Source organism: Pongo pygmaeus, chromosome 5 (genome assembly GCF_028885625.2).
Source record: "Pongo pygmaeus isolate AG05252 chromosome 5, NHGRI_mPonPyg2-v2.0_pri, whole genome shotgun sequence".
NCBI classification, from domain to species: Eukaryota; Metazoa; Chordata; class Mammalia; order Primates; family Hominidae; genus Pongo; species Pongo pygmaeus.
In genome coordinates, this window is record NC_072378.2 from 99,111,015 (window position 1) to 99,123,751 (window position 12,737).

At 44.2% G+C, this 12,737-nt stretch overlaps 1 protein-coding gene across 3 annotated transcripts in view; it reads right to left on the bottom strand.

Moving 5' to 3' along the window:
- Positions 1–11,604, bottom strand: part of FAXC (failed axon connections homolog, metaxin like GST domain containing) — a 67,621-nt gene extending 56,017 nt beyond the window's left edge. Inside the window, exons 1-3 of one of the 3 annotated variants that reach the window (XM_063666442.1) lie at positions 11,563–11,604; positions 10,664–10,785; positions 4,417–4,552 (exon numbers count right to left, since the gene is read on the bottom strand). In XM_063666442.1, the coding sequence (XP_063522512.1) occupies positions 4,417–4,552; positions 10,664–10,770 (243 nt within the window). In that variant the 5' untranslated portion in view covers positions 10,771–10,785; positions 11,563–11,604. Of the gene's footprint in view, positions 1–4,416; positions 4,553–10,663; positions 10,989–11,279; positions 11,538–11,562 lie in introns of those variants that run through there. The other 2 variants (XM_054492512.2, XM_054492511.2) reach the window with 2 other exon arrangements.
- Between the last annotated feature and the right edge of the window lie 1,133 nt (positions 11,605–12,737).

Consider the following 12,737-nt stretch of genomic DNA (forward strand, 5'->3'; position numbering starts at 1 on the left):
AGCTGCTGCAGCCACCACAAACGACAGGATTATTTTATCAAAGGTGGGGGAGCACAAAAGATCTTGAAAGTAGTCAGAGATAGCACTGCACAAAATTCAGGTTTTGGACTCCCACTGCCCCAAAGCTGTCATGGCTAAGTTAGGCAATCTGGTCAAGAGTGATGATGGAATAGAGACAGGTAGCTGTTGGGTAGCAATCTCTTCCTTCAATTTGAGTCTCCAGGTGACACACATCTTCAAGTGCTGACTGCCAACACCAAGCTGAACAACGATCTTTCAAATATAAGCCAATGCATTTAGATGCTGCAGGCCTTGTTTCCTTCATTGCTGTCTTAGCAAGTCCTAAGCAATCATCTCCCTGCTGCTCTCTCTGGACTCACCCCATGCATTCCAGTTACCAGTTATAAAGATTCCCTTTCTAATCACTTCCTGTTCCCAAACATCCCATGTCCTCCCTGATGCCCCAATCTGAAGTCTGGACTCAGTGCCACTTCACCATGTCCCCAGAGGACCTCCATTGTAGCACTTAACGAAACTGAAGCATGTCAACCATGCTGTCCCAGCATTGCCTTAGAAGGATCACTGCCACCCCCTTCCCCTCTTCTCTACAGAAGCTATCTCAAAAAGCACAGGCTATGGGGAGTCAGGAGCTGAAGGGGTAATATCATTATTGGGGCAGGCAAAAGCTTGGCTGAGTGGGGAGCCCACCCCCTCCAACTTTCCAGTTGGTCTGTTACAACCTGAGGAGAATACCTCCTCCCAGTGTTGGTGCTTTACAAGAGTCTAAAGGTGAACCCTGGAGCTGCAGGAGCCATTTGGGGGAGTGGCAGCAAAGTAAAAGGACCAGAGTAGTTTGGGGATACCTGAGGCTCACCTCCTTTCTTTTTTTAAACTCCCTCAGAGGTACAGGACCTGTGGCCTGGGCTTTAGCCCTTGTCCAGTACAAATTCCCAGGCAGAGAAGTTGGCATCCCTGGTAAAAGGACCTCTCAAACCAAAATAACTAGATAAGTACCACTACTATGAGAAGGGCAGTGCACTGAATTATATGACATGAAGCAGAATTATTGGGACAGACCAAAAAATTTAAGTAACATAATAAATATCCTCCAATGGATAAAGGAAGAGATTACTAATACAAACTGAAAGAAAACATTAAGAAGAAAAATACAAAAGTTGGAATAAAGAACACAATAGATGGGGTAAATAGCATAATGGATACAAAAACAAACAAACAAACAACGACAAGCACACATAGAGCAATGCAAAGGAAGCTCAGAGAGAGGAATGCTTCCAGAAAGAAGCAGAAAAGAATTCAAGTAGAGAGTAGAGAGACATAGAAAATAGAAGCAGAGTTTCCAAAATCCGGATAATAGGGAACAAGGAAGAAGAGGGAGAAGAAAAACAAACATAAAAGAAAAGGAAATATTTTAAGAAAATTGATAATTAATTCTCCAGAATTCAAAAGAGATGAAAGACCTCAGATAATAAGAGTTCATAAAGGACCAAACAGGATATATAAAGACCCACACCAACACATGCCATACTGAAACTTGAGAATATTAAGATTAAATACAAATTCTAAGAAAATTTAGAGAGAAAGAGAAAGAAGAATGAGATTAACATCAATTTTCTTTTTTTTTGAGACAGGGTCTCACTCTGTCTCCCAGACTAGAGTGCAGTGGCGTGATCTCGGCTCACCACAACAACCTCCACCTCCCCACTTCAAGCGATTCTCCTGCCTCAGCCTCCCGAGTAGCTGGGATTACAGGCACATGCCACTACCACCCAGCTAATTTTTGTATTTTTAATAGAGATGGGGTTTCACCATGTTGGCCAGGCTGGTCTTGAACTCCTGACCTCAGACGATCCACCAGCCTCAGCCTCCCAAAGTGCTGGGATTACAGGCATGAGCCACCAGCCTGGCCTAACATTTTTAAAATATAGAAGGAAAAGAACTTTGAACATAAATTTATCAAATGTGAGAGTATAGTAACTATATCCTCAGGCATGCAAAGCCACTGAAGGTTTGCCACGTAAAGACTCACTCTAAAAATATTCATCAGGGAAGTTCTCAAATAAAAAGACAAATCCTTTATAGTAAGATATATGGAAAATAAGGCTAGTCAAATAACATAGTAAAGTTTGTTGCCTAAAAAGGATAAAAAAGAAAGGAAAAGAATTGCTAAAACCTTTTTTTTTTTTTTTTTTTTACAGAGTCTGGTTCTGTCACCCAGGCTGGAATGCAATGGCGCGATCTTGGCTCACTGCAACCTCTGCCTCCCGGGTCCAAGCAATTCTCCTGCCTCAGCCTCCCAAGTAGCTGAGATTACAGGTGCACACCACCACACCTGGCTAATTTTTGTATTTTTAGTAGAGATGGGGTTTCGCCATGTTGGCCAGGCTGGTCTTGAACTCCTGGCCTCAAGCGATCCACCCTCCTCGGCCTCTCGAAGTGCTAGGATTACAAGCGTGAGCCACCGTGCCCAGCCAAAAAATTCCAGAATTAAAATCTTAGACAACAGCAACATAATTGGGATGAGGGCTGGGAAGAAAGGGAGAGACCCAAGGTACACGTAAACTGCTAATGTGTTTGTATTATAACAGAATAAATACAGACTTTAATACATTTAACAAATTAATAAGCATAAACACAAATTTGGGTCTTAAGAGTAACTACAATAACAACAAAAATATAATTTGTTTTAAATGAGAAAAAATAGCTATTAGAAAGCAGGAAATGAGAAAAAATTTAAAATGAAGTTTAATAAGGAGAAAAATATTAAATAAGATATTAGAAATAAGTTCTAATAAAATAATCATTTCAATAAGTGTAAATGGATTAAAGTTGCCAATTAAAAGACTCTCCGATTAGATATAAGAGAGAAACAAATACAAAAAGAGAGAGGGAAAGAAAGAGAGAGAGAGGATGAAGAAAGATATCCTAAGCAAATATGAACCAAAAGAAAGCTGGAGAATCTATCTCAATATCTGATAACACAGAATTCAAGTTTTTTAAAAAATAGTAAGAGACATCAATGGACGACACACACTAGAAAAATAAACAAGAGTAAAAGATGTGAACTTTTATATGTACCTAACAATGTAACCTAAAATATATAAATACTCTAACATAAAGCAAGAACTGACAGAATGACAGGAAAGAGACAAATCAACAAATACACTTGAATATCTTAACATGCTCCTTTCAGACAAAAAAATAAGCAGAAATATAGAAGGTCTAAATAATACACTAAACGTGTTTAAGCAAGTAGATATATAGAGAGCTCTATATCCAAACAGAGAATATGTAATTATTTTCAACATTTTGAAAAAGTAACTACAAACCAGGCTAAAGCTTCAGTAAATTCCAAGGAATCAATATCACAGAGACTATCTTCTCTGACCGTAAAATTAAAAATGATAACAAAAATCAAAGCTTAAAATAGTTCCATATGGCTAGAACTTGGTTAAAAATAAAAACATAAGTGACCTTTTAAAAAAAATACATAGAATTGAATGACTATGAAAACACAGCGTGTTGACTTTGTGAGACACAGCTCAAGCGTTACTCAGAGAGAAATATATACCTTTAAGTACATTCCTCTTCCTTATTTACTGCTAAAATGAACAAGTGTTTCCCTGAAAGTCACACAAACAGAACATTGAGTGCTGTGGAAAAGCTCTCACTACATATACAAATATCTACCTCGTGGCCTACTGGGCCTTCTGCTCCCAAGATTCATGAGGGACAAAATACGATGCTGTCAATAAACTAAAACCTAAAGTAAAAAACCACATCAGGCAGTGGCACACCCATCTCTGTCAAGGCCCAGTAGGCCTGTCCAAACTATTAACCAAAGCATACTTTTTTTTTTTTTTTTTTTTGAGATGGAGTCTTGCTCTGTCACCCAGACTGGAGTACAGTGGTGCAATCTCGGCTCACTGTAACCTCTGCTTCCCCGGTTCAAGTGCTGCCTCAGCCTCCCAGGTAGCTGGGATTACAGGCGTCCGCCACTAGCCCAGCTAATTTGTGTATTTTCAGTAGAGACAGGGTTTCACCATGTTGGCCAGGCTGGTCTCGGACTCCTGACCTCAAGTGATCTGCCTGCCTTGGCCTCCCAAAGTGCTGGGATTACAGGCGTGAGCCACCGTGCCCAGCCCAAAGAATACTCTGTTAAAGAAAAATATCATGGCGCTGAATCTCTCAAAAGTTCAGACCTTTTTGATCCATCATTATCAACAAACCCTGGAATCAAGTATATTATTTCCCTCTTACTAAGGACTAGGCACTGCTAGTTTCAGCTCCCATCCCCTCTGGCATCCACTGTGTGAGATGAAATATTCCCCCCTTTAGTTAAATACTCATTCCCTGATACTGATGTCATAAGAAGAAAACATATTTGCACACAAGTACCTGATACGGTAAGTCAGCCATCCTTAAATAAGTTTCCATCTTTAAACAGAAAGGAGATAAACTGGGAACACCATTGTTAGGTCTTGCAAACTGATGCAAAATAATAGCATCTTTAGAGTCAATCTCTTGCTGTTTCCTGTCAAAACCAAAACAGAAATAAAGAACAATCCACATGTTATCCACATTCAGTTCCCTTACTTCTTGAGGACCCTGCAGGGTTGTAGCTCCTCAGTGAACAAGCAGATCTGTTTGTCACAGGGGCTTACATCACCCAGCACCCAGTTTGTCGAAGGGGCTTACCTCACCCAGCATTCATGGAAGCTTAGTCAAAACACAAGAGAACCTTACAAACTCCCATGATATTACCATGACCCCAGTGGCTCAGCAAAGTAACTACAAAACAGCCTCCTTCTGTGACCTATGGCCTCTGGGCAACAAGAACATTTTCTGGTACTGGTCCACCTATTCTCCAGCCGGCTGTGTTTACCTGCCAGGGACAAGCTGGATGGATAAAAATGATATTCTGTGCTTACTGTGTGTCACACATTGTTCTGAGGGTCTCACGGGTCTTATCTCCTCTAATCTTCATAATAACCTTATGAAGTAGGTACTACTGTTATCCACGTTTTATAGATGAGGAAATTAAGGCACAGAGGATTAACTTGCCCAAAGTCACATTGCTAGTTATGGCAGAATGGGCACTGAACCAAGAAGTCAGAGCCCATGTTTTTGGCCATTAGACTATACCATGAAACAGTCTATTGATCCGTAAGACCCAGGAACAACAGTGCAGATTTGCTCTGCTATGACCCAAGTCTGTAGGGAATCTGAGACTGAAATTCTGGTCCCTCTTCCCAACTGCCCATGCCCTCACCTAACCCTTCTTTCACCTGTAATGCCGTGGAACCTGCCTTCTGGATGCTCTCTCTCTCGCTCTGTCTTATTTTCTGCCTTCCCAGTATCCCCACTTTTACCACACAGCATGTATTTCAGTACCCCTGCTTTTCCCCTTTCTTCTGTCTCAGCCACACATCCATCTTTTCCTTTGGCTACTCTTTTGGGTGAGAAGGACTTCCCTGCATACAGTTTTTCAATAACCACTACATAATGGAATGAATGCTGGATTCCAAGTCTGGACAACTGGTGTCAAATCCAAGCCCTGCTTCCTACTGGCCACATTAGCCTAGATCTCTCCACCATCTTCACCTGAAGAGTGAGGACAGTACCAATTCTGTATGGTTTATCATGAGGATTACATAAGGTAATACTGTAACTATTTAGTAAACTATCAAGCATTAAGTAATAGTGAAATCTATCCCCATCCAAAGAGATATGGTCTCATCCCTGCAAGCTCATCATTCCACACAGCCCCACTCATACCCCACTCCTCAGGACCCTTTTGCAATTTCCATCTTCATTTGACCCAGCCGATTTCCAGTCAGATAAACTTCACTCTTCCTTCTCCTTGGCCTTCCCTGAGCCTCTGGTTCCCTCGCATTGTTCCCAGTACAACACCACACCCCCTTCTTTCTACCCAAGCAAGAACAAGATCTTTGTATCTTCATCACATGGATGCCCACTTCCTGCAGATCCCCATTTAGTAAAACAAACTCTCTTGAAAAGTTTACCACCCAAGGGCCCACTCAACTTCACAGTTCAGAATGACTCATTTTGAAAATATCTGTCAAGTCAAAAAAATAAAAATATTTGCTGCTTTCTGGCAATATTCACTATAAAAGAAATGTTTTCATTTAGATGGAATGTTTGGGAAGTCAGATATTAAAATCAAGAACTCATTTAGACGATGTTCCAAGACAGCACAAACTATAGATCTGACAATTAACTGATTCTGTCCAGTCAAATAATTCCCATCACAAAGTGGTATTTTCATGTAAATTAACAGGCACAAATTTCCGAACTGACAGGAGAGGAGACAAACAAAAAATCCCTGCTCCATCAGCCAGAACGATCTAATTCTAATTGTTAATTTGGGCCATGTCATAGTAAGAATGAATGCTAATTATCTACCAAGCATATGCTAATGACTTTATATATATTATATATGTTAACTTATTTAATTCTGACAATGACACTTTAGAATGGGTATTGTTATAGTTTAAATTTGGGATATCATATTATACTATTTTATAGTAGATAAGAAAATTGAAGCTCAAAGATGTTAAATAACTTGCCTAAAGAACATCAATGTAAGATTGACTCTGAAATAACTCGTTTCCATGCTCTTAAGCACTTCAAGGTCACCAAAATGGGCAATTCCTCGGTTAATCGTATTAAAACTGCCAGTTTGACTTAGACCACTGAAGCCTGGAGCTTTCTGATAAAAGTCACAGCTAATGATGGCCAAGTTTTATTGAATTTTCACCTTGACAAACTCTGTTCTAAGCATGTCACATGTGTTAACTCATTTAATCAACTCTATGAGAAAAGCTACTACTACTATTACCATTTTACAGATGAGAAAACTGAGTCATCAAGAGCTTACTGTCATATCCAAGGTTATGTGGTTGGTTACAGACAGAGTCTGAATTTGAACCCAGACAGTCTGGCTCCAGAGCCCTCCCTCCAACATGTCAGAAACTCCTCTCTAATTTAGGATCAGAGGTTTGGGTAGGTTGTTTCCTGTACAGCTATATTTTATAAAGTGATCTTACCATAAGGTTTGTATAAGAGGACAGCCACAGAGCATTAACTAGCTAGTTTACTACTATTCCCGGGGCTAACGACACCACAGATGAACATGCCTCTGTACACAGCTGATGATTTGTTAGTTTGCAGAGATCAGATGTTGATTCGCCAACTAAATGTTCTAGAAGAGGCTGAGCCCGTGTGTGAAAAGTGCAAATAAGCACTGGTAATGAAGTTAGTAGTCATTCAATTTACAAACAAAACTTTCCAAAGCCTGATTGAATTTAAGATAGCTGCCAAGCTATCTCCACTCAGGGAAAACAAAGTAGTGTGTTGGAACGATATTTATTTTAAAATATGGTGCTAAATATTTATTTTAAAATATGGGGTTTTTGGATAAAACCCCAAAAACCTACTTTGGTTATATTCATTAATTAAACTTCCTAAGTAATTCTCATCTGTCAACTTTACTCTTCCACTCTAGAGACATAGTCATAGATTAAGGTTATGTCTATGCAGCAGAAAATCCAAGTAGGCTGGGGAAGAGTTTGCAATAGCCAGTAAACTCAGGGCAGTCATTTTAAGGTGTATTTTCCATCTTACATATTTCAGAATTTATGTTTTCTGCCTAAATTATAAAGCCTATTGAAACCTAGATTTCACCTTAAGTGGAGGTAGCTATCATGTAACCTCTAAAGCCTTGGTCTTTGACCTTCCTGCCTGTTTTTTTCCCTTTGCCCCTCCACTCCTCTTCCCCTAGACGCTGCAAGAAAGGCACCTGATACAGGCCTGTCTTCCCTGAGCAATGCTTCAGTTCTCCACATTTCTCTTCCTTCCTCTTCCTCCAACAAAACGGATTTCAAAGTAGGTACTTTTTTTGAGACGGAGTCTCACTCTGTCGCCAGGCTGGAGTGCAGTGGCACGATCTCGGCTCACTGCAACCTCCGCCTCCCGGGTTCAAGCGATTCTCCTGCCTCAGCTCCCCGAGTAGCTGTAGGACTACAGGCGCGTGCCACCACGCCAGGCTAATTTTTGGGTTTTGTTTTTTGTTTTTTGTTTTTAGTAGAGACGGGGTTTCACAATGTTGGCCAGGATGGTCTCTATCTCTTGACCTCGTGATCCACCCACGTCGGCCTCCCAAAGTGCTGGGATTACAGGCGTAAGCTGCTGCGCCCGGCCAAAGTAGGTACTTTCTAAGAGGCAGTGGTTAAAAAATGCAGGCTCTGATTTGAATCTAGATCCTACTATTCTTACTGTGTGATCTTGGGCAAGCTGCTTAACCTCCCTGAGCTGCAATTTCCTTATCTATGAAATGAACAAACAACAGTTGTGAGGAATAAATGCAGTCACATATGCAAAGCCCATCCTACTCAGTATTCAGAAATAGCCCTTTTTTATTGTTTGCATTACTTCAGAGCTTTCTAATTCAACTCCAACATTTGTCCAGAAACAAAACTGGCCAAGTATGGTGGCTCACACCTATAAACCCAACAATTTAGGAGGCCAAGAAGGGAGGATTTCTTGAGGCCAGGAGTTTGAGACAAGCCTGGGCAACATAGTGAGACCCCATCTCCACAAAAAAGTTAAAAAAAAAATTAGCCAAGTGCAATGGTTCATGCCTGTAATCCCAGCAACTCAGCAGACTGAGGCCAGAGGATCGCTTGGGCCCAGGAGTTCAAGAGCAGCCTGGCCAACACGGTGAAACCCTATCTCTATTAAAAATACAAAAATTATCCAGACGCGGTGGTGCACGCCTGTAATCCCAGCTACTCAGGAGGCTGAGCCAGGAGAATCACTTGAACCAGGGAGGTGGAGGTTGCAATGAGCTGAGATCGAGCCACTGAACTCCAGCATGCGTGACAAAGCGAGACTCAGTCTCAAAATAAAAAAATTAAAAAATAAAAACAAGAAAAAGTGAATCAACCTAGGATTAAACTCCTTAGTCCAAATAAGCATCCAGTGCTGAGGTTTATAGTCCCCTAAATGAGTTAGTAGCTATCTGTGGGCAGAGAGCTCTCCAGTCTCCAGTGACCACACCTGCCAGGGCATGGCCTACTCCGGAGTGGGAGCTGAGCTCCATACTGTCTCTGCAAGGTCATTTAAGCTTTGTTTTAAACTTGGTCCTGTGAAGCCTTCACTCCCTCCACTGCTGAGAAGCCTCATGGTTTGGGATCTCCTCAAAGGCTTTAGACTAGAATACAACTGAGAAACAACTGGGTTACCATTTAAATTACTGCCCAAATGTTTTAGTTCTTTAGGTAGCTTGAAATCTAACTTGAAATACAGTTCTAAAACTAGCACAATTAACAAATAATCTAGAGAGATAATTCTCTTTAAAATTTTTTGTTTGGTTCAGCTAGATTCAAGGCAATGTGTTAAGTGAGAGAGTTAAATGTGCAACAAGCTTAAAATAAACTTCTTCAAATATGGCTAAATAATATGAAAACCAATACATTTCTCCAAACCTAAATGATTTCCCACCCTCTCAGACACGGGAACTATTCAAAATATGTACGTTAGGCCAAATACCTACATTAGGCTATCACAATAATCTCCTGGGATCCCTGCAGGCTAGTAAAGGTCACCTATCACTGTCTTTGTTTATAACCTATTGTGTAGGATTCCTCCACTGGAATAAGGCAGTGTGGACACATTTCTCTCACTTTAGAAAATACTGGCAAAGAGACATTCTGAGCTATTGAAAACTGGGCTTCTGGTAATCTTCCAGTGACGGAAGGCTCAAATGCATGGAAATTTTAACCATTAATTGATGTATCAATTAGCCAAACAACTGTCTCAGTGCCCTGTGGTATTACTCTACCCAAACAAAAATCTCGTGCCGGCTGGATGTACCAACAGCAGGGGCCTCCATTTTCTGGTATTTCCAACTCAATCTTGTAAACATTCTGCGGCAGCGGATGCAACTGTTTACGGCACTGGGCGACGCCGTGTTATGCCCAACACACCCATGTGCTAGCCTGTCCTACCGCTCACACAACAATGACATCTAAGCCTGAAGATGGTGCTTGGCGTTCAATACCAGATAAGCAGAGAACCAGGTTAAGGCTGCATCAAAGCTGCCCACCACTACACTTGGTCATGCATCTTTAACAGGGACCCGCAGGTTTCTGGAGCTTTTGCAATTTTTCAGTCTTTTGATGTTGACATTTAGGGAAGGATGGTGAAGAACTAACCTTTAGGTAAAAGATAAGGTTAGCAGTTAATATTCCAGTATTATTACTTATAAACAAGGCATTTCATAAAAGTGTAACCTATTTCTGCAGGGCCCAATTCTATTGTTGCAAACACACTGCACTTAGATCCTCCTAAGGCCATTTCTTAATAGATAACGACAAGTGACCTAGAGCATTTTGGGAGACAAATGTTTTTCCCTCCCAGCACCGGTTTAATTCTCCTTTCAACTCCAAACTGCCCCTCACGGCCAGGTGACCACAAATGCCTTTAGGGAAAGGTAATTGCAGGACGCTTGGGCATCTGGGCAGCGTGACCGAGGGGCTGGCACGGGCCCCTCTCGCGCCAGCCCTGCCCTAGCCAGGTGCCCCTCTCTGCGCCCCTGTGCGGGGCCCTCTCTCCGGCTCACCTAATGACCAGGAGTTCGTGGAGCAGATACGCAGCTGCGGCCAGCAAAGCTCCCCCGGTCAAGTAAAGGGTTTTCTTCCACCAGGGATCGGAGCCCAGCCCTGCCATGATCCCACCGTAATCCTGCAAAGGGAAAGCGATGATGTCCCCATAAAAGGAGAAGGGCTCCTCGGACCCGGCCCACCAGCCGAAGAAGGAGATGCTCTGGTTCCAGCTCAGATCCACCACGCACGGCCTGGACGAAGCAAAGCCAACCCCCCAGTGCATGCTGCGCGGCTGGCTCCGGGCGCCCCTCCCAGGGCCCGCGCCGCCCGCATGGGAAGGGGCCGGCGCGGCCCGGCGCGGGCTCAGAGGCGCGCGGAGGGCGCGGGCGGCGCGGGCGGCGCGGGCGGCGGCGACTGAGGAGGCGGCGGCAGAGGAGGAGGAGGAGGAGGAAGGACACTGGCCGCGGACGGCGGGCCTGGCCGGCGGGGCCCCAGAGCCCTGGGCGGCGGCAGCGGCCGCCGGCTCCCCCCGCAGCGGCCTCTCCGCCCCGCTCTTTGTGTCGGCGCCTGGAGAAGGCCGCGTGATGTCATTGCTCCCCGGGGCAGGGAAACAGGCGGGATAAAGTCACCTACCCCGCGCCCTGCCCCCGCACCGCATCTCCGCGGTCCGGCCGCCTCCGCCGGGGCCGGATCTGCAGGGCGGGCGCGCCGGGCGGGCTCCGCGCCTCCAGGCGGCACGCCCAAAAACCGCTCGCCGCGCGCGGGCAAGGGCGGCGGAGGTGCCTAGAAATGCGGCTCCACCGCGAGGAAGCTGCAGTCGGGGCCCGGATCTCGGTCCTCCCCTACCCCGGCGCGCCCTCCGCCTGCGCTCCAGCCCCTCCCACGGGCCCCAGAGCGGAGAACGCGCAGGACTCACCTGGGGCTGCGCGGAGCTGCGGGCAGGAGACGCCACCAGGCGGGGGCTGGGAGCGTGGGCCAGGATTAAAGTCGGGAATCAGATTGTTCTGGCCATCAGGAAAGCGCTGCGTATTTGCATAATGTATAAAAACACTCTTATTACATTACACAGTTACCTCGGGCTTGACCAGGTGTTCGCAGAGACGAGATGTCTGGTTTGACAAATAACAAAATACTCTACCTAGAGAGATTTCTCTGACAAACCCAGTTCAAGTCTTTCCTCTTTGAAGTCACTATCAGGGAACTCGCTGATACAGGGTTTTGGTTGGGGGACGGGGGTCCCTCTTTTGTTTTAGAAAATCTGTCTAACAACTGTGTGTGTGTTCAGTGTATTTTTTTCCTTTAACTTCATTTATTAAAGTTCATAAGTACCAAGAATAGAAGCTTGTAATATATGCACAGATTTTAACAAGAGCGTGGATAGTTTTAAATTGTTTGGAAGAACTGAAAAAGGATTCGGGCCGTGGAGGTTCGTCACTCTCAAGATGGAAGGATGGGTAAAAGAAACCTCCAGGCTTTTGCCTGTGGAGCAGAGATTGAGGCACAAAAGGACTCCCCCTTTTTTTCCTCTCCTGCCACACCCGCCCCTTAGAACACGCAAGGAGTGTGGTCGTATTGTTAATAAATAATAAATATGGACGTGTCGCCTCAACGAGACGGGGGGGAGGAGGCTAGTCAGCTGATGCCTAGGCACCAGCATGTGACACGCCCCAAACACTCCTGGGAAAATGTGACCTTCCAGGAAGAAGTAATGTGTGTGGTTGTTAAGTGAAGCTCCCATGAGTAGGTTGCAAGGAGTGAAACCCAACGGCCTCCTGGGGTGACTGAGGTGGTCACCAGCCGGTCTTCCAAGGAGAGAGGCCAGAAGGCTGCCTGGCCTTGTCAGCAAGAAGCAGAGTAGTTAAGTTTGGGACCAGAGCTGCAGTGCTCTGGAAGAGGGAACAAGGAGGGCTGGCATCAGGGATTCTCCATGCTCCTTCTGTGCCCTTCCCACAGAGCACTCAGTCCTCGCTCTCAGTTAACACTGAGCCAATATTTAAAGAATATAAGTTTGATACTTGGGATCACATTATTTTCGTATCTAGGTCTAGGCATGGGGATGGGCATAAATTACCTTAAGTGGAAGAATATGGA